General features: G+C 35.6%; 3 protein-coding genes across 12 annotated transcripts; all 3 read right to left on the bottom strand.

Annotated features, from left to right (window-relative positions):
• Positions 1-287: 287 nt before the first annotated feature.
• Positions 288-7,479, bottom strand: LOC107942038 (oxysterol-binding protein-related protein 1C). Of its 5 annotated transcripts, XR_001695744.2 has the most exons (11): positions 6,617-7,475; positions 6,163-6,519; positions 5,991-6,084; positions 5,222-5,667; positions 4,802-4,957; positions 3,727-3,894; positions 3,488-3,628; positions 3,146-3,376; positions 2,626-2,739; positions 818-1,123; positions 288-545 (listed from the first exon to the last, which is right to left on the bottom strand). XR_001695744.2 is itself a non-coding variant. In XM_016875679.2 (10 exons), the coding sequence occupies exons 1-10, from the start codon at positions 7,106-7,108 to the stop codon at positions 968-970; spliced, it is 2,352 nt and encodes a 783-aa protein (XP_016731168.2). In that variant the 5' UTR covers positions 7,109-7,476; the 3' UTR covers positions 636-967. The 5 variants fall into 5 exon arrangements, 4 of the variants coding, with proteins under 4 accessions (XP_016731168.2, XP_016731167.2, XP_016731170.2 ...); XM_016875679.2 differs by lacking the exon at positions 288-545 and having other exon boundaries at positions 636-1,123; positions 5,222-5,664; positions 6,617-7,476; XM_016875678.2 differs by lacking the exon at positions 288-545 and having other exon boundaries at positions 636-1,123; positions 6,617-7,474.
• Positions 7,480-9,315: 1,836 nt separating this feature from the next.
• On the bottom strand, positions 9,316-14,511 carry LOC107942037 (biotin--protein ligase 2). 5 transcript variants are annotated; one of them, XR_001695742.2, is made up of 10 exons: positions 13,946-14,509; positions 13,790-13,851; positions 13,565-13,713; positions 13,282-13,402; positions 12,715-12,870; positions 12,113-12,158; positions 11,287-11,353; positions 10,616-10,692; positions 9,661-9,754; positions 9,316-9,398 (listed from the first exon to the last, which is right to left on the bottom strand). XR_001695742.2 is itself a non-coding variant. In XM_041094309.1 (10 exons), the coding sequence occupies exons 1-10, from the start codon at positions 14,305-14,307 to the stop codon at positions 10,114-10,116; spliced, it is 1,200 nt and encodes a 399-aa protein (XP_040950243.1). In that variant the 5' UTR covers positions 14,308-14,511; the 3' UTR covers positions 9,761-10,113. The 5 variants fall into 5 exon arrangements, 3 of the variants coding, with proteins under 3 accessions (XP_016731166.2, XP_040950243.1, XP_040950242.1); XM_041094309.1 differs by lacking the exons at positions 9,316-9,398; positions 9,661-9,754 and adding exons at positions 9,761-10,152; positions 10,346-10,466 and having other exon boundaries at positions 13,946-14,511; XM_016875677.2 differs by lacking the exon at positions 9,316-9,398 and having other exon boundaries at positions 9,497-9,754.
• Positions 14,512-14,978: 467 nt separating this feature from the next.
• LOC107942036 (serine/threonine-protein kinase MPS1) lies at positions 14,979-20,823 on the bottom strand. 2 transcript variants are annotated; one of them, XM_016875676.2, is made up of 6 exons: positions 20,425-20,823; positions 19,715-20,092; positions 18,506-19,470; positions 17,713-17,913; positions 16,416-16,577; positions 14,979-15,702 (listed from the first exon to the last, which is right to left on the bottom strand). In XM_016875676.2, exons 1-6 carry the CDS (start codon positions 20,576-20,578, stop codon positions 15,133-15,135), a joined length of 2,430 nt encoding a protein of 809 aa, XP_016731165.1. In that variant the 5' UTR covers positions 20,579-20,823; the 3' UTR covers positions 14,979-15,132. The 2 variants fall into 2 exon arrangements, with proteins under 2 accessions (XP_016731165.1, XP_016731164.1); XM_016875675.2 differs by having other exon boundaries at positions 18,506-19,539.
• Between the last annotated feature and the right edge of the window lie 238 nt (positions 20,824-21,061).

The following is a 21,061-nucleotide window of genomic DNA, read 5'->3' on the forward strand; positions in this document are numbered from 1 at the left end:
AGAAAATCTCTGATATGCCGGCATTTGTTTTATTTTTAATTTATTTCTGGAGAAGAGAAAAGAAGTGGGCCCTTGGCTTGGCCCATGAAGTTTGATTGGACGGTTAGAGATCATGTTTCCACTCCATCATCATTTCCTATTTCTATACTATTTATAAATTAATTAACAACCAAATTGATAAGAAAATATTATGCGATATTAGCAATTTTTTTTATTTCTAAAATGAGAATATTTTATTAGCAGTTATAGATGCCACAATTAAATGGAAAGTTCGCTATAATTCGATGTATCAAAGATGAATGAAGTTAATGCTTTAAAAAAAACCAAAAATAAAATAAATGAAGAGGAAAATAAAGCAGATCTTTTCTTCTGCAAGAAATCGGCACACAAATCCTTATTGCGTCACCCTGTATCTTTTACTACCTTATGGTAACAGAAACGCCCAGATTGATCTGGATTTGGATGGTAGAATCTCAAATTATCACTTAACCAACAGACGAGGCTTTTCTTTTTTTGAGGGTAGCCCAGGCCGACCAAATTTGCTCCTGGATATGGTAGATGGTTTAGGGTTTTATAACGTACGGTGCTTCAATGTTTACTATAAATACTCGTTCACTTCACTTTAAAAACTTGGATTAGTTTGCGAAAATTTCCTTGTATTCTGAATCAATACAATCTGTTTAAACCCTATTTTTCTTTTCTGCTGTTGACTCACCCCAATAACTGGATTATGGTTTCAATGTTTTCTTTGTAACAACAGAAAATAATATTCTTAAAACTATTATCTTTATATAAGACCACGCAATCTCCTACTTACAGTGTAATTGTAGTTGTGATGGGGCAGCTTTGGCCCAGTGGAAGTGTGCCTGTGCCCGCCCTGTCTCGTGAAAATATCGAGAAAAAGAATAAAAGAATCAACAAGTTAATGATGAGACAACTTGCTGTCAGTCAGTCAGTCGAGAGGAGCCTAATCAGAAAGGATTTGGCCAAAAATATCTGGACATGAATCCCACTTTCCCTGCTGTCTAGCCTCCCAATATCCACCCACATAACGGTATGTATCGTTGTTTTTCTCCCTTGCGAACCACCTTGGCTTCCAACCTCTCTCTTGCATCTTCCGAGCCTGATTCCCCCATCCAATCATATGTACAAATGAGACCACATGCAACCATTAACCTATTTGCTAATTCCTTTCATGCAAATCCAGAAAACTGAACAGGATTTCGTTAAACATTTCAGTAAGGGTTTTTTTTTTTTTTCTAGTGACCAAACTATAATATACCTGCAATATGACTCAACTCATAACAAGTATCGCAGTGAGGGTTGTAAACAAACCAAAAAAAAAAAACAGTAGTTGTAATAGCGTTTTTGGTATTAGCTATCGAGCACTGTTTCATTCACTTACAAATCCAGAAACTGCTGTTCTCTGAATTCCAACATTGGAAAGGAAATTTAGAGCAAAGACGCCTACAAGTCCATTTCTAAGATTAACAAAAAAGAAACACTCATGACGTGGTTAGGTTGATCTCTAGATTGCTCATCCTACTCAGTCATGATCACAACATGGTAGTTTTCTTAGTTTACCCACAACAAATGATTACTAAACCGTTTTCATGTAGGGTCTAGGATAAAATCACTGCCTATGCATCTGCAAAACTAAGATTGGACAAAGAAACAAAGATGATGGGCAATCCCCATTGGCGTCCAAGTCAGCAGTTGGGTTGGGCCAGTTGCTAGGTGCATTATGAAAACTTTCAAGAAAATGTCTGGCTTCTTAATGTGTATGGTACATGTTTGGCTCAGCTCATATTCTCTCCAAACGGTTGCCTTGAGTCCAACCGTTCAGAACAAATTGAGTAAATCCAAAACATTAAACATTCATATCAGGTCTTGCTACTGCTTATACATTTATTTAAGATTTTTACATTTACTACCTCATTGGCATTTTCTAGTCAGTTCTAGAAAGCTTTGGTGTCTTTATGTCATTAAGCTTTTACTCTGTATTGGGAGTCCAAAACTTGGAATGAGCAAAAAAGCAACTTTAGTTCGTCTTTTCGCTTCATAGTTCCCTAAAAACTCAAAGAAAGAATTTCACGGTGATCTAAATCCATGCCTTGCCAATTTGTGCTGCGGATGCTTAGAATTGACAGTGTTAAAGTTGTGTATCCCAAATTCTAAGAGATTACTTGCAAGTCAAGTTAAACAAAATATATTTTTTTCTAGAAGATTTAGTATTTATTAGTATAAGATATTTAGCATTTATTAGCATAGTTTATTTGATTTACTAATTTAGCCTACAAATAGGTTCTTTTACAACCTTAGAAAATATACTCATTAGAGATTAGAACTCATAACACATTTAGAGAACTTTGTATTTATATTTTGAGGGTTATTTGTTTTCGGATTTTCAAAGTTTAGTTTTTATCTCCATCTTTTGTACTCTTTATTCTTTTGTCATTATAGTAAAATTATCTTTGCTTGTGATTTTTCTCCTCTTTGGAGGGATTTTTCCATGTTAAATTTGTACGTTTAATTTCTCAATTTATTCCGCTATTTTTTTTTACTTGTTGCTTAATCGGGTCGATCCTAACAGAAAGTACCGATAAAATGAAATGGTAAGCTTACCTGACGTTGCCGCTGTTCCAACCGTAGCTTCTCTGAATTTGCCATTTCATACTCCCCATTTTCCAGAAACCTCTGATCAGGTCTCAGCCTTGAATCAGTAGGGGGTAGCTTTTCCTGCATACAGGAAGGAGATTAAAAAAGTATCCAATTACTGCGATGTAGTTAATAAGCTATGTAGACATAGTGCAATGGTTTCAAATTGTTCCATTTTTTTCTTATAGTTTCAAATGGAAACATTAGTTCCGATATTACACAAAAGAATTTAATACCAAAAATTAAATTATCAGAGTTTATGTCTTAGTAGCACCCAAGCGAGATATAGTACCAAGGACTAGTTGTAATAGTGCAATTATTGTAGGGATGACTCAAAAATGAAATGGCAACCAAATTATATAGATGTAAAGGTCACCAAATATCTTCCTGTGTGAAATGAACTGACATAAACCACAATGGAATTTTCACACCACCCCCTTAAGGCATTAGATTGGTACCAAATTTATAAATCCAATCAAAACTATACCTTTAGATCAGGAGTGAGTTCATTCAATGTGATGGCAAAACGTGTTAAGTTATATCTGGTGGGAAATTTAGGAGGCTTGCTCTTCTTCCAAAGTAGATCGGCTTCCGATAAAGACTCTTGCCCTTTTCCCTTGATAGAACATTCTCCATTCACATATTGCATGCTCTCATTCCATTTTCCAAATAACGTAGCTGCTGTCTTTCCATTCTTATCTTGAACTACACCATGTACCTGAATGTAATTTTTTTTATAAAAATGAGGATAATAAAAGATATTATAATTCTAAAAAATGTAGTTGATATAATTCAACAAGAAGTTACATTGAGGAAAATGAAAGATCACCTGGTGAGGATTTCTGTCTACAATAGATTGCTCCTTGAATTTCAACTTACATGAATATTCACGATTCCCTTTTATTTGCAAGGTACCATAGTGATCGCAGTACAACTTTCCCAGTATGAGATTGTATATTGATGTGGTAACCTGCAAAAGAAAGTACAATGTCGATTGGAGACAACGAATATGTCTCGGTACATACACCACAAACCTAATTATTTGTTTGTTAACTTTTGAGGTTATACCTTACTCCATTGGAACACTTCTCCATCTTCAAACTCCAAGGTCAAAACACCAACAGGTTCAAGCATAATTGAGCGACCCCAAAATTTGCTCTTTAAATTACTATCACCCCAAAATTTCCACCCTGTACCCTCACAATGACATGCTACAATCGTAGGATGATGACTGACCTGACACCAAATATGGAATAATTGTCAGCAAATTCATAAATTGCGTTAAGATATAAACAAACAAATATGAAAAAAAAAAGATTACTATGGAAGTATATATATACACATAGATGTAAAAAATATTACCATGGAAGTATATACACAAAATAAGCACTTTATAGCTCATTTTCCAGTACCCTAGACAGAGCAGGAGGTATTAATGCCTCAACAAAAGGAGAGCCACTAACATTGCCACTCAAGATCTAAATGCATAATATGATGTTTAACATCCTCTATTGAGGTTCAGTGGCTTCAGCACGCACTCCTTCCCTTCCCCCAGTAATCCAACAATGGCAAGGTTGATTTCACCAGTCTATCAAAGCCACTAGCTTCAGTTATAGTTAGGCACTCAGTCAATATCATTTTAGGTGATGACTAATGATTGATTAACTTGCTACCTTGTTACTTAATGCCCTATTTATTTGCTTTGTTAAGGTTGAACCTATAACAAGTTTTTCTATGAGCATTTAGACCAAAGTAATAAAAAAAAAAAAAGCAGCAGCAGCAGATGAAGAAACAAAAAGTGGTAAGGAAAAAAGAAGGAAATTCTCACTCTGCCTTTCTACACACCAAAGCATCAATAACGTACTAAATTTGCAAAGCTCTTGCAGTACAGCATTTTGACTTCAGGGATACAACAAAAATTGAGTTAATTTCAGATCGTTGAAATAAGCATGTGAACTGATGTAGCAGAGAACATGCAAAGTTAATTTCAGCAATATTCCTTGACTGAGATTTACACATTAAAAAAGGGAAGTCCATTACTTGAATCTTGGTTGACGTGGTGAAACAGGCAGTAAAGTTTGAAAGACAATTTCCCGTAGATGGAGTAAAATGAAAAAGTAGACAAGGATAGACCAAGACAAACCTTCTCTGAGAAGAAGTGTAAGCCTTTATCTGGAAAGTCAGCCTCATATGTTTCCCCTAATAATGGATTAAAAGGTTTGCAGATTCTTCCTTCTGTTGAAGAATATCCAGACACAGCAAATGCAGCCACATTAAGAATCCTCATGAGGCTATTCCCCTGCAAGTTTTTAGTGGGAAAGATTATGTGTGAGAGGAATCTTGCCAAAGATTCAGATTCTCAGAGTTCCTGAAGAGAGGGAACTGGTATAAGCATATAAAGGAAAGATACTTGTAACAGAGAAAAGAGGCTGGGAAATCAGATAAAGAAAGATATGTGTAACTAAATTAAGGAAGTGATATGGCGATAGAGGAATATTAGAGCAGGATAACTTTGTATTGCAATGAATGTTCTATTTCCTGAGTACAGACCTCTAAGACTCACCCTTTTCCCCCATTCATTAGCACGGTCAAGTAGATATGAATATTCCAAATCCTCAAAACACTTTTGAAGAGAAGAGAGAGGCTCATTGAAGTAAACAGGAAGACAAACTTTTGTAAGGTCTTTCCCAATATTATCCTTAATCATTGACCAAAGACTTATACCCTTCTCCTTTTCAACAGGGTCAGGCAATTTTTTTCGCCGTTTAATGTAAGGAAAGCTATTTCCAACTGATTTGATTTGAGGATCAGTGTCATCTTCAGAACCAAGAGTATTAAGACCATCATCTGAAGAGAAAGATGATGCCCGGACATCAGATCCATTGTCTTTGAAAGAACTCGATGATAAAAATTCACGAGTATCAAAGAAATTATGATCATCATCATCAGTTTCTTCTTCTGCAGCATCAACTCTTTCAGGGTCATCATCTGAGTCGGTTGTATTTCCTTCTGAGTAAGAATTTGGACAAAGGGGAAAAAAACCATAATTAACAATGCTATGAACAGAAAGTAGTGACAATGACTTGAATGAAAATTAAACCAAAGAAGACAGAAAGCAATTTGTATAACCTAGCAATCAACACTATAAACACCTGATAATATTATTAAATGGAACACATAATTAACAATAAAAAAGATGGCTGATAAACATACACAAAAATTGATTCAAGATGACTGATAAACCTCTGCTTAACAAGCGTTAAAGTTGTCGACAAATTAGTTTATAGAAGCGACAATTGAAATAAAATAGTTTTACTGCCTAATAATCTTACCACTTCTGTCATGCTTTACCATGGCGTAAGCCCCTTGATTCGACTTGTTTTGGCTCTCGTTGACCACTGTATTTTCCAGATCAACTTTTTCTGCCTGCAAAATAAGAGTACAAACTAGCAATTTCTTAGCAGAAGATTGCAAAAAAGAAGTAAAAACCTTTGTTTCATATACCTCTAACTGACGCAAGGTTTCGATGAGGAGATACTGTTTCTGTCTAAGCAACAGCATCTGCTTCTGCATTGTTAAGAATTCCGTCCTCATAATCTGCTCGCTATCTTGGATAGCCAATTCGCTTACCCCTTCCTGCATCAGCTGTTGCCTCAACTTCTCCGTGGAAACCGACGCATTGTTCACCTGAACCATGAGCTCGCTATTAGGTATCCTAGGGAACATATCCTTAACCGCCTGAAGCGCTTCAATCCACGCGACCTTATCGTCCCGCGTCTCGGCTCGTAAATGAAGCATTTTCGTTCCGGTGTAAATCGAGAACCTCTTGTCATCTGATTTGCTTTCCCTAATCGAGGAAACCTGAGAAAATTTCAAGATTCAAATAAAAAGAAAGAAAGAAATGAAATTCAAATTTGTTTTTCTTTTGCTTATTTTAATCATTTTTCTTCTTTTTGACCTTTAGGTGGACTTCACCGAAGGGTTTGCGACGGGTGAGGGATTGATGACAAATGGGTTTGCGACAACTGGTTATAATACGAAGAGACTCTTCGCCGATAACTTTGCATCCTTTTTCCGTTTCTTGGCTGACGACGATCTTATCAGGTCCATGGAGTTTATAATATGATAACACTCCGTCTTGCAAAACGAACCACCTCGGTTTCCAACCTTTCCCGTAATTCACCCATTTGAAAAGCACTCCGGATATCCCGTTCCCTACAATGTTGTTTAGCTTCACATCCACTAGAGCCGCCGTCACCTCTCGTCCCGACGACACCCCGTTCTTCTGTTTCATCCGATTATAATAATTCACGCTTCTGCTACGATGATAGAGAACCTGGTGGCTTGGATTGCACGGGCACTGAATTTGGTCCAAGGGTAGGGTCGACTTGGATCGGGATATAGGAGCGGAAGAGGAAGGAGAAAGGTTTCTCACAGAAGGATTACTCATAAAGACGAACGCCGTAGGAAATGTTTTGATCGGAGAATGGCCAGGTACGGTGGTTCCAAACAGCAAAAAAGAATGCGTAATATTAATTGTTCTTTATAAAAAATAGAATAATCGGAAGACACCGGGATAGGTAAAAGCTGACGTGGCGATGGAGAGCACGGTGGTTACAGTTACAGTTTTCATGGCTCTCCACTCTTCATTTTTTTTTTTTTGTTCTTTAAATTTCTTGGATTGTCATTTACGAGATAGAGAAAAAGGAGATCCAATAGTTGAATTTTGTTTATATATATACACATAAATGTCAGTAGAATTTGGGCAGACGGTTACAAAAAAATAGTACTAAAAAAGGACGGCCGTTTGAGGAAAGGGGTGGCCGTTGGCGGGAACTTCGGGCGGGTAACCCGAGCGAGAGAGGGAAAATTTTAATCCCCTGAGCGGTTGGGTTTAACAAAGATGATATTTAATTAAGACATAATAATATCAGAAATTAGTTAAGAGATGCATGAATTTTTCCAATTGTATTTAATTTCGTCCAACTAAACACCACTTTGTATTAATATAATTAGTCGATTCTCATACATTCTTTATTTAGTCTCACTTAGTGTTACTCTTAATGATATGTACAGAATTTATTTATATTTAAATTCATTATACTTTGTATTAAGTTTAATTTTAGTTCTAATCAATGTGTATTTATATTTGTGTGACTAAGTTGGTATAGTCATCAATTCGATTAAGAAATTTACAAAAAAATATTCTTATATGTGTAAAATAATTTATATTATTATAGTGGTATTTTTATCTTTTTATATTTTTAATAAATTCAGGAAAAATATATATATTGAGATTTAAATCTGTGAGCATTTATAAAACATTTCCTTTACTATTCTAACCAAAAGCTTTATTTTAATATTTTCATAATACTTCAATATTATTTCACAAAATTTTTTATCCATATCGTTTTGATTCTGTTGTTGATTGAATCAGTGTCACAAATTGGCTTGATACCAATTCAAGAAAAATGATAATAACATGATAAATAACTGAAGTGGATTTAATATTGGAATAATATCTAGTATACTATCGGTTAAGTTTTTAAACTCCACAAGTAGGATCAGAGGGTTGATAAGTCTATAAGAGTATAGTAAAATATTTTTAAAAAAAATATGCCAATTTTTTTAGATTGCTTGTGAAATAAAAAAAAATATACTGTCAGTATATCCAATACTTACCCTTTAATATAATGTATTCACCTATTTAGATACTATTTTACTCACAATTTAAATCAATTTATTATTTTAGTTTTGTATGTTTCATTATTTTTAATTTAAAAAAATTAACCATTTGTTCCCAAAAGAAAGAAGTAATTAACCAAAAAGTATTTTCTTAATTTATATATATAAAATGAAAGAATAAATTATTTTATGGTGGAAGAAGTAGCATTAATTAATTAGAACTAGAATTATGATGGAAGACAACGGCAGAGGTTCTAGTGTGGTAAAAATCTTAAAAGGGAAGCGTCAACTACAAAGTTGAAGTATCCGTTGGCAGTGCATTGAATCTGTGGCCTTCTCGACAAAACCATCAAGCACAATTGGAAGAAAGCATGGATGTTATAACTGGATTCAGTTCATTGTCCAAGAAATAGAATATTCGATGAGGGAAAGTATCATTAAACCACAAAACCACAAAATCATCCACATTTGTCACCATCATCTATAATTATTGTCCACTTTCTTTTTTTGTTGTTGTAAAGCAACTGGTTTGGTTTGTGAGTGTGGAAGTTTTAGAACAGCAGGCAGGTCGGCAAGTATGACAAATCACTATACGATGTTGACTGTGCTGCACAGTAAACAACTTCTAAAACCGCACGACAGTCCAAAATTTGTTGATATTTACTTTAAATGATTACTTCATTTTTTTTCCCATAATTTTTCGAACGAGTCAAATTAAATTGTATTCAAGATTAACTAATTTATCACCTTTTTTTTTTCATTTACAAAAACTGGAAACCCAGTCTTATCAACCTGACAAAAGCTGCAGAGAGATGTAATTGTTATGATTGTTATTTGTCTCTCATGTTAAAAATATTTTATTATAATTTCGTATGGGTTTTTATACCAGTTCGTATAGGTTCGAACAAGATTTTTTTTTTTTGACAAACAAGAATTCATAAATTTCACCAAAAAGAAATAGTACCAATAAAATTAAATAAAAACAAAACGCCCACTAATATCGAGTCAGAATGACTAAAAAGTTTTCTTGTAGGACCTAAGAAACAACGCCCAGGCTGAGAAGGAGAAAAAGGGTAGTGAGGGATGGCAATGTTGGACATGAAAGGGAAAAATAACAACATAACACAAAACACCATAAATATAAATATAAATATATGAAACTGTCAAAATCTATATAACAAAAAATTATATAAAGATAACCTACTGCAAACACGTTTATGATAAAAATAAAATTAAATAAAAACAACATTCAAACGTGAAACTAATACATGACACAAGTAAATAAATAAATAAATAGAGAGCATATGAGTAGCATACATGTTATGACAGTTTGCCTCCCGTCAAAGATGCCATGGAAATGGATGATCTTCATTCAAGTTTTCTTCGGACCAGTCCTTTGAAGAAATCAAAACTGTGGCCAAATGGATGTCAATGTTATAATGAAACAAGGAAATCTTAAATGGCTTGAAATTGACATGTGAAAGTACATAGAAACTATTACTGCCAGTGAAATCGGACGGTTGATTTCATATCCATGGATATTTTAGAACAATCAAAAGGGAAGCCCTAAATTTTCAGTTTGCCGTATTATTGCTTATTTTAACACTAAAACCTTTGAAGCTAGAATGTGTTGAATGGTGGAGAGCTACATGCACTTTAACAGTGGAGAGAGAACTTATCTGTTTTTGCTTTCACTATTGACCCATTTTCCAAATTGCAAGGCAGAGCCAGAGTCTGTCCTCTGCTTTTCCAATCACTATAGGACCCATTTTATAGGGCAGGCCAGAATTCAGGGACCCTATCATATAACTACATTTGAGCCATATATATCATTTTGGATTGTCAGAAATTTTGCCCAAGTTATTTCTGTCACTTTCAGCACCATTTAATTTTAATAGCATTTTAGGTTCGACACATGCAAGGTGCAGAAATTTTTTTTAGGAAGTGGTTTCTCTGTTTAGAATAATGAGGAATGAAAATAGCACATAGCAGTGTCGATTACTTGGTATCCTCTGGTGTTCTCAAAGAATCCAGTTTTAGAGGAAGGCATTAAAGCTTCAAGGATCCATGCTTTGCCGCTTATTTTCTGTATAGTTAATCTGTTTGATTTCTTTTGTAAGTTCCTGGAAGAGGTTAAATCAGATACTACCCATAAAATAGAGCTGAATTCTGCAATGTGTTAATGTTATCTTTCTATCTGGTGGAAAATTTTCCAAGGCGTCATAGGGCATCTTTAGCAAGGACAATAGTAGAAATAGATAGAAATAGATACCTGTTTCCATCGGGATGAAGCTCACACATTTGATTGTCGTCACCAATAGCTAACAAATAACCTGAGGACGTCAAACCCTGCCAAAGAGAGGTGATCAGTAATTTATAAACGTAGCTTGTAAAACACTCTAGTTTAAGTTAGCATCAATGCAATGAAATCAAGTTCATTTATAAGGAACAGAAATTGCTACAGAACACAATAGAGGTTCACAAAACAAGCTCCCTATCTTTATGACAAGATCATTGGCTATACCCTTTTCACGTCAGAGATCCACAGGTGTACTAAGGCAATGAGCAGCTCTAGATAACCAAACTATATGTTTGAGCATGATCTCTAAAATGAAGATGTTCTTTCATGGCACCCTTTACTTTTACAAAAAATGATATGCAAATGAAATTTCACCAAGTGACAGTCAAAGTCTAGACTAGCAAATATTTATTACAACGTGAAGAATGGGATGGGAATAAATTTACTAATTGAAATTATTTACCCCAAGAACACAAATAGTTAGTCATGGAAACAGAAATTAAAGTTCCTATTATAGAAAAAGACAAATTTCACCGACGAACTTCGATGATTTTTAATATTTAGAAGGCCATTTTTTTCACATGCTTATATCCACAAGTAGACATGAAACCAATTAAGCAGTAACCTTTTTGAGTATACCATACCTGGATTGTGACCACGTTTTCAACAACTCTATCCTCATTCTTTTCCTGTACAATAACTCTCTGCCCACTGCACAGCCAATTCAAAATAAAATCACACATCTATAATAACAAAGCTTTACAACATATATAGGCATGCCATAGATGATAGAGAAGTTTCAACATGATCCATAAGGTTCAGAATACATAGGAGATGCACAAGCTCAATTGGGTTGCATCAATTAAGAAGAGAAGCAAAATGATGCCAGTGCACAGATGCATAGAAGTTTATTAACATAAAAGTTATATAGAAAAGATCAGTATGGAGATACACAAATCAGCACACATGTTGAATAGGCAGTTCAAGTTCAATTAAATTATTGAGACTACTAAAAGCCATAATAGCCCTGGAAGATAAGCAGACCACAATTCTTTTCTCTGGAGATAGCCATCCATGAAAACCACTTTCTAAAAGGTTTCTCCACTATATACATTTTAAGACAGTGGGATTCAAATAAGAACATCATCTCATTGGCCAACCTTCCTTGACTTTGATGCCATCGATGTGGAAAGGCAAAAGTTTTATTTGACTTCATATTAATGCAGCCAGGGGGCAATTGTTTGGAGCAACAAGAAAAGATTGAGGTTGATAAGTGCGACAGCCTAACTTAAATCATGAAAGCCAACTTGGCGCAGACATGCTACAACCAGAGCCACAATCATCCCTAGATCACACTTCAATCATATATTAAGTAACTAAAATAATTCCTTCTCTTGAATTATTAAATCCACAAAGTTTCATAACAGATCAAGTGCATATATTGAAAGGTTAAAATAGTAAGAACTTCACCTGTGAAGCCATGTTCTATAGTAAAGCTCCTCCAGAGTTTGAAATCCTGCATGTTATAGCCCCACCAAAAGTGAACTTTGACTTGGTCTTGTATTGAAAGCTATTAAATACAATTAATATAAATCAATAATTATAGCACATTGTTTTGTTATTTCGAAAAGAAGACTCCTAAAACCATTTGTTTCATAATTTAGACAATGAACACTCTATATATTTATAGGATTCCTCTTAGAAAACAAAATGGAGAAAACAAAAACAGTGGACACACTATAGCTAAGGGAAGATAGAAAATTTTTGGAACCTACACCATCAGCGGGAGACGTAGGGGGTGTGGAGAAGGGAAACAATAATGAATATGGAATGGAGGCAAGAGTTAGGAAGATGCAACTGCTTTTATTCACCAAAGGTAATCCACACAAATTTCAAAGCCTATAATTAATTTAGAATAACTGTAACAAGCATTTCAGTTTGTCAGAAATTTATAGAAAAATAGTTTTAGCATGGCACGAAAATTGTAAATTTATATGAACAACCAATTCAAGAGAGTAAATAGTACTTTCACATACCAGGATACTGTAGAGAAGACCAAAAGATTGACTCACCTTGATTTATAAAAATATCATACAACATCTCAAATTTATTAAAGAAGGCAGCCGTGATATCTTCTCTTCTAAATTCATTAGGAGTAGTAGAAAGCTCTTTTAGTACTGTATTCAAACATGTTGTTGGTTTCTCATTACCAACATTAAAACCTATACCTGCAAAGACATCCATTAATTTGTAAGCTTCATGATGCACATAAATTGTACAAATAAAAAACACAAGCAATATCCTATTCTTGATTGTAGGTTAGGGTTTAATAGATCAGTAGTAAACCCCCTAATGAAGCAAGAACTTCGCATGTTGGAGAAGGATGCTAATTGAAATGCCTTCATAGGTGAAAGGGCATAGCAGAAATACCGGGGCCAATATAAATACATTTTTGAAACTACAAGGAAACTCCAAATATCAGAAATTAACTTTCAAGAAATTTACAGGGTCACATCCCATAAGCTTATATCTAGCTAATGGCTCTGCTACTGAATCTAGGGATTTGAACAAACAGACAGAAGTATACATTGTAAGATTGAATTTTTTTATTGTCACCCAAAAGGAGCGAGTCTTTTTACCAGAACTAACATTGAACTTCTTTGATTTATATGTTGATGTGCAGAGAATGCCTCCAACTTTAAGGCCATTCAAGTATAGATCATTCGGCCACTTGATCCTAACATCAATAAAGGGGAAGCCCTGAATAATTTACGAAGAATAAGTCTATAAAAATCTTAACTTCAGGATTACACCGAAGAATAATTTGCAATGTAGTAATGGAGCATGATCTGAATTGCCGAAGTACCACCAATATAAACAAAATGACCATATAGGCAGAAAAGAAAAAGAAGGCAGGCTTACATTTCGATCACAAACATCCTTTATAGCCTCCGTCACAGCAAGAGACACAACATATTGTACCAGAGGCACAGTTTTTCCATCTTCCATTTGTAATGTAAATGAAAACATAAGGCATCCCCTTGGAGACTCCCACGCATTCTTGGACCGACCTGCAAAGTGTCGAATCATTTACAGGATCACATTAACCGAATTTCAATTTTTTAACATTTCATAAATATTATTTACCTCTCCCTTTAAACTGAGTGTCAGCTACACAAACTGTACCCACTGGAAGCTCACAAAAATTACTGTTCAAAAGCTAAAAATCAAACATTAACATTCAATGAATAAAATAGTTCAACTAAATTCGTTTATTTTTTTGCCAGTTCATCTTTTGCTTACTGAGAAACGATGTCATGCGTAGAAGGCAACAGCGGGGACCAAATAAGGAACCGACCGAATCGTTTAGTTGAGAGTGAGTTCCAAAACAAATCGACATTAAAAGCATCTTCACCAAATCGGAAAGTATTAATCTCCGATTGTAAAAGAGCAGAAACTTTGCCGCCGTTCGGGAGATTAAGAGTGTCGTTGATTTTCAAGGATTTGGCAATTTCCGATTCCGTTGATGATTTTCCACATAAAAACAGCATAGAAGGCGAGGCACTATCCATGGCTGAGGAGGCGACGGAGAAAGAAAGGCTTGAGGGAATACGTTTTTGAATGGGAGGGAAAAGGAAGCGGAAGCGGCTGCTTTGTACTAACATGCAGAATCAGCTTTTGGTGACGTTGGGGTTGGAGATGGGTGGGCATGTGAGTGCCTGCCCTTTACTTTGACGGTTAGAACGGAGAAAACGATGAAAGGAAGTTATTCTTACGGCATTAATCGAGGAGTCGGCATCACAGACACCATTCAGACCGTAGATTCTGAGTCCTGGATGTGTGACTCTGACTGTGACCGTGACTCTAGTTTTAAACGAGACTCGGAGAGGGCGGCAATGTATTTGGTCCGCAAGGTCAGGTGTTTGGTGGGTTTAGACTTACAGCTGACGACTTAATGATCATAATTTTCATGTATCCAATTATGTAAAATATTATTTAAATAAACCAAATTATTATTGTAAATTGTAATTAAAAATTTTATTTAATTAAACAAATTATAACATTTACTATATTTTGTATCATTACATAAAACATTACCCAAGTATATATCACTAGTAAAAAAACATTATCCAATTAAAATATTTGTAAATTATTATAAAAAATTTATCCTAATTACAAGTAGCATTACCCAATCGCTCAAATTATCACAACTTCTATAATATTTTATGTACTGTAAAGAGCTTTCCGTAGATTATATCTTTAAAATACTATAAAAAATGTGTTATTATTAATTATATTTTTAATTATAAAACAGGACGACTCATGAGCAGATACATTCACGAAATCACTGAAGGTTAATGTTTCATCTCGGACACAACAAATGTTAATTTTTACATATTATTACAAAGGGACCAAAAATGAGCTCAATTTTGGCATCCCACAGTTGCAACACTCAAAAACAAAAATGCTGCGGCAAGTATTTCACACTCTTACCCTGATTGGCTTAGATGTTCCTGGAGCTGAAAACAGAGCTTTGACATTTGAGATAGCAACTTGCATTGTTGTTCTAGCGATGTTAGTGATTCGGATGTTACCTGTGACATCGGGTCTTTAAGTAGCCGAGTGAGCCGAGAGCATAACATGGAAGCATCTTGATTGTTGGAACATGCTTTGGCTATAAGTTCAAGCAGTTGACAGCTTTGGTCTTGAGCCAAAGATGGTTGGGGAGGGACTGGGGGAACAAGAAAAGGGTGTTGAAGTAGCACAGGGATCCGCCACCTCTTGTTACGGTCCCATACAAGACATTTCTTCATGATATCAAGAAGCCACGGGTTAGAAACTGGTTCATATGAAATCTCATGGTTTGGATCAGTTATAACTTTAAACTTGGACCAGAAAGTCTTGTAATCAGCAAAAGGCGTCCTCCCATAAACCATTTGATAAAGTATGCACCCAAGGGACCAAATATCGGAAGGTCGGCCACACTTTATGGTGTTTCCATTTGCATCACTCTCATTGCACATGAATGCTTCAGGAGACATGTAACTCAGGGTTCCCACCTGCGATGGTAGTTTACAAAAGGTTTACATGCGTTCGAGATATATTGGTTTAAAGCATTAACACGACAGAACTAAATCATGAAGCAATTTCTTTGACCAAGTCGTCAACCACTTCAGATAAATTGAGAGAAGTTAAGACATGATGCTGCACAGCATATATGAATACCAGAACATATGTGAAAATAAATGTAAGTAGAAGTGCATTAACTATCGTTGTCTTGCATGAGATAATAGATTAAATACTCATCTGGCCCATGTACTATATAACTTCTGTGAGATTGCTATCTATAGAATTAAAATTCAATTTGAATCTTATGGCTGGGCAATCGGCATTGGTGGCACCTCCCCTTCCCCACACTTTCCCTCCTTTATCCTTCTCTCTTCCTATTCTTTTTCCCTTTGTCCCTTAAACATAAAACATCCAAATAATTATCATTTTTGGGTTTCTTACCACATTACTCAGTTAACCAACGATATTAGGTCATCGCCAAAATGAAAATTCATGCATCTAATTGTGAATTTTTATCTCTAAGTACCAAATTGACAATAAGTAAATAGTACAAGTGCCAATTGAGTATTTAACCCTAAAACTATCAAAGTTCTAATTGATAAAAGTAATAATTTTGAAAAACAAATGCAAAACAAAGTTTTGATTGATAAAAGAGAATAATACCGTAAATCTAAAGTTGAAGAGAACAATGAGTAATGAATACCTGTGAATCCCTTTGAATATTGGTTGTATCACTCATTATGGCTTTGGCAATACCAAAATCAATAAGTTTTAGAGAGCCTTTTACAAGAAGAAAATTAGCTGGCTTTAAGTCGGAGTGCACAATTCGTTCCTCATGTATAGTGTTGACAGCTTGAAGTATTTGCTACAAATTGCTCAACAAACTAAAGTAAATATTCAGCCTTTTTGCATAATTAATAATAAAAGATGAAGCTAAAGACTCATAAATGGCACACAAATTTAAAAAAGGTAGAAACATTGAGGAACTTGCTGACAAGAGCATAAATATCTAAACTCTAAAGTGTGATTACTCTGCTTTCATTTTTTTTCTGAAAATACTGAAACATTAATGACCTTGGTTCAATGGTAGGTGTCCATTATGACCTGCAGGTCACCAATACAAGCTGCCAAAACAGCTGCAACTGAAAGCAAGGGTAAGGTACCTAAATCTAATGCTCTCCTATCCCTGCAATGTCAGGGGCTCATTTACCTTTTCTAGACCCTGATATGCAGTGGCCTCCGCAAAATTTTGCCCACTTGTCCTACATGTAATTTCCATTTTCCTCCATTTCTTGCCTTACTGAATTTACTAGTTTTCCTTTTGATGCACTTGGTTATGATGCCAAAAACTACTGAGTGCATGAAAATATCATCACAGCTAGCACTGAAACTTGTACTATCATGCTGAAATTATTTGAAACAACTAAATATATCTTTGCATGTTTAAACACTGTTGATTTCACCTATCAACTTCTCATTGCAACTCTTTTTAGAAATTTTAATTTAGAGATCCTAAACTTTAGCCTGCAAAATCTCAATTTTTATCAAAGCAAAAAAGTTGTTTCCGGAATCCTCATGAGATCCAACTTTGGCTTTCTGGACTGTACGAAACACCAAAGTGAAAGAGAAACATCATCTTATGGAATGTGTCTTTGTATATGTTAGTAGAAAAAAGAGAAAATACTTATGCCCCAAAACACAAAAAGGTGAAGAAATAGCTAAAGAAATTGAAGGAAAGCTGAATACAAATAAGCAAGCTCAAAGAAAAGGAGAAAACCAGAGTTTGCTCCAAAAAGATGCTAAATTGTTAGCCACAACAAAGAAATGTTTATTTAGGTGGTTTGCCATTAGAGAAGCCCAGCATGTATGATTACAACTATCCAGATTCAAATCAGCTTTAAAATTCTAGTAGAATTAATGCATATAATTTGAAAAAAGAAAAGTTATCAATATTATTAGGAAAAATCAACACAGATTCAAAGAAAGGAAAGCTTTAAAACCTGCCAGTAAAATCGTAGCCAGTTCTCATCTATAGTCTGATTGGAAATATCCATTTCCTTCCATTTCTGGGATAGCATGTGAGCCAAATCAATTTCTCCATATTCAAGTACCATATACAGATAGCCATCATCCTTGACTCTGCCATCTTTATTTGACATGCAGCCATTCATCACTTCTCGGAGCAGATTCTTATCTGTTACCTAATATCAAGAAAGACAACTATCAACAAGAAAGCTGACGGAATATAACATAAAAGTTTAAGTCATTTATCATTAACACCCCCCCCCCCAAAAAAAAAAAACACAAATGATAAACATTCTTGCCAAACAAGATCTACTTTTATGTGCATGGGTGCTATAAAGAATTTTTAAATGGAGCGCTTGATCCTGACATTGCATGTGCATATCTTTGCATCATAGTGAAAGCTCAGAATTTGAGATGAGCTACAAAAGTTATCTCAGTGGAGGCAAACCCCCTCCGAGGCCCCCACCTTTCTGAGAACATAACAAGCAAACAACTACAATGACGAGAAAATGTTCCAAATACTGCAGAAATAAGACAGATAAGCTCCATAGCATATGAAGTTAGTCTGCAAATCAAAGGCTCAATTTGTCCAAAAATATCAATAGTCACTACTCCAAACATATTAGCTTAGCGTGAAATCATTGACCAATATGAGTGTCTACTTAATAGCAACTTAATTAGATTATATCTTACCAATTTGTGCTGTTGGTAAGGGGGAAAAATTAGTATATCAAAATTTAACACATAACTACAGTAGGAAGGAGGTACCTCGTAGTCTATTAAGTTGATAATGTGGTTCTTTCCCTTCAACCTGTTTAGATATTCAATTTCCTGACAAAACCCATATGCACTAGCATAGTCACGACCTTTGAGCTTGATTTTCTTGAGCGCGTATATTGTACAATCTGATGAAATGACTTTGTGGACCTCGCTGCTTCCTCCACTGCCTATCTTCCCAAGCCTTTGATACAGCTTTCCATTCACTTTGAAAAACAAGTCAGGGTCATAACTTCGTTTACGAGGTGCTGGTGCTCCTTTACTACTTGTAACCTTCCCTTGCTTCTCTGCTTTAGAAGGCTCTAACTTTAGATCTGAATTCAAGTCTTTCGACAATGGAGGCTGAGATTGTATATTAGTGACACAACCTGCAATTTCTTGCCCTTTGATTGACTTATCATTCTGAGGAAAAGAATCTTTTGAAAGTTCATTTTGGGTGACCAAGCTTCCTTCTTGCCTTTTGGACAAATCAAATTCATTAACCTCCAGTTGGGCATTATTACCAGAGGTAGAAGCCTGAGCTGCCTGATCAACTAGCATTCTACTCATTTCCTTCTTTGAAGAAAATCCTTGCTGCAACATATCTCCTTGATTTAGCAACTGACGATTCACATCAGAATCTCTGGGGGGTTCTTTTGCCACATGAGAACCTCCTTCTTCTTGGGTACGTGAGCAAAAAGTTGTCAGGTTAAGCATTGGAACTGAACTAGAATGGATAGATGTTGTGGTAGCACATGATGACCCCACAACTGAAGATTGAGTGACGGGTTGCCCTAAAAAGTTTCTTAAATGATGTATCTGATCTTGTACAATAGTAGTTCTTTTCGCCAACGAAGAGATCCCACCATCAGACTTCAGAACAATTTCAGATTCTAGGTTCTGAAAGTGGCTGTGCTTTGACTCATTATTGACAACTGTTGATGTTTCTACTTGATTGACCGTGTTCCATTCCATTTCTGTCAAGGCAAGTGAACCCATATGAGATGATAAATTCTCCAATCCAGTGGCCATTCCATCATCGGCCCCTGCAGATTTAAAGGGAAGAGAAAATACATCGTAGGGCATAGTGACAAATTCAGGAGCTACAGGTAATCAGTTATATTTCAACCATTTAAGTCACAGTGTCACAAAGTATTGCGGAAAAGAAGAGCCCAGAAAAACATAAATTAGCAATTTAAAGAGCATTGTAAAACATATTACCTTGGGAAACGGCATTGTGTCCAGTTAAAAACTGAACCTTTCTCTGACCATCAGCATTTTGAGATTGTACATCCTGCAAAGGGATCGGATTATTCTCTTTTTTAGCATCAACCTCCTTGTCTTGATCTTGATCCACATCAAATGGGTTGAAATTTTCATCAAAGGTTTTGGTGGTAGTTCCCGTGATGGAAGGCGGAGTAATGAATGCATCTTCTTGAGACTCCCCAGCATTAATTTTGTTCTTGACTAACTGACCATGACTTAACGAACCACAATCCTGAGACTTGTTAGTATCATTATGGGCACCCATATTTCTAGAAGCTGCGCGCTGGGGAACCACCATTCGTCTTGGCATTATACCATTCGTCTGAATTGTACCTGGAAACCCCTCAAAATTCCAACATAAATTTACATTTGAACCACTCACGTCTCTCATTAGCTACCAAGATCCATCCAGGAAATCATGACTTACTTAATTGACATCAACCATAGAATCAACATGAGTATACCTAAAACCAAATAAGCAGCCTAAATTTCTACTTCCCTTAACTGGACTAAAGTAGCACCTAAGCCCTAAACCGCTAAAAGAAATCAACTAAAAAAAAGCTATCCAAAAGAACAAGTAAACACAAAAACCCTAATAGCAATTAAAATATTAACCAAGCAAAAAAAACTAGGGATCTGGATTTGAAGTGAGAAGAGAGGTGTACCGAGAGAGCGGTGGCGCTTGAAGGCAGCTTGGACATCACGGATGAAGCCAGGAGGGGAGGAAGATGATGAAGTGGAAGACGAGGTGTCCTGATTAGGGATCGGGCGGACCAGATTGGCAGGTGGTGGGAGCGGAAGCTTAGCCTCCCTGTCCATGGGCGGATCTCAACGGCATTTCCGGTCTATGGAGGGGCAGTTCAAGTTGAAAGAAGGAACAAAATTATAAAGCTTTTTTAGGACAGAAATGGCGGAACGAAGAGTCAAATGGGTAAGGTTAGGGGGTTATGGTGGTCTACTATCTTCTTCGTCCATGAGAAAGGGAAACGCGCTGAGAGAGGGATAGTGAGATGGGGGAGTGAAAAAGTTTTGGAAGTTTGAATGCCAGCCTTTTTGCCGCTCTCATTTGTCCTTTTTTTTAATTTATTAAATATTACAGTGGATGGGCCATTGGATTCTTTTAAGTTTGAGTCGGCTTCTCTTTAATAATTTTTGTCCTGAGAAGCAGCCCAAATAAAGATATCTCATGGCCCACCCGATTGCTTGGGCTTTAGGTTCACAAAGCTAATCCAACACATTTATTAAATGAATAACACCGTTAAAATTAATTTGTTGTATTTTTTTTTTCTTTTCTTTTACATG

The sequence above is a fragment of the Gossypium hirsutum genome, chromosome D05, assembly GCF_007990345.1.
Source record: "Gossypium hirsutum isolate 1008001.06 chromosome D05, Gossypium_hirsutum_v2.1, whole genome shotgun sequence".
Lineage (NCBI taxonomy): Eukaryota > Viridiplantae > Streptophyta > Magnoliopsida > Malvales > Malvaceae > Gossypium > Gossypium hirsutum.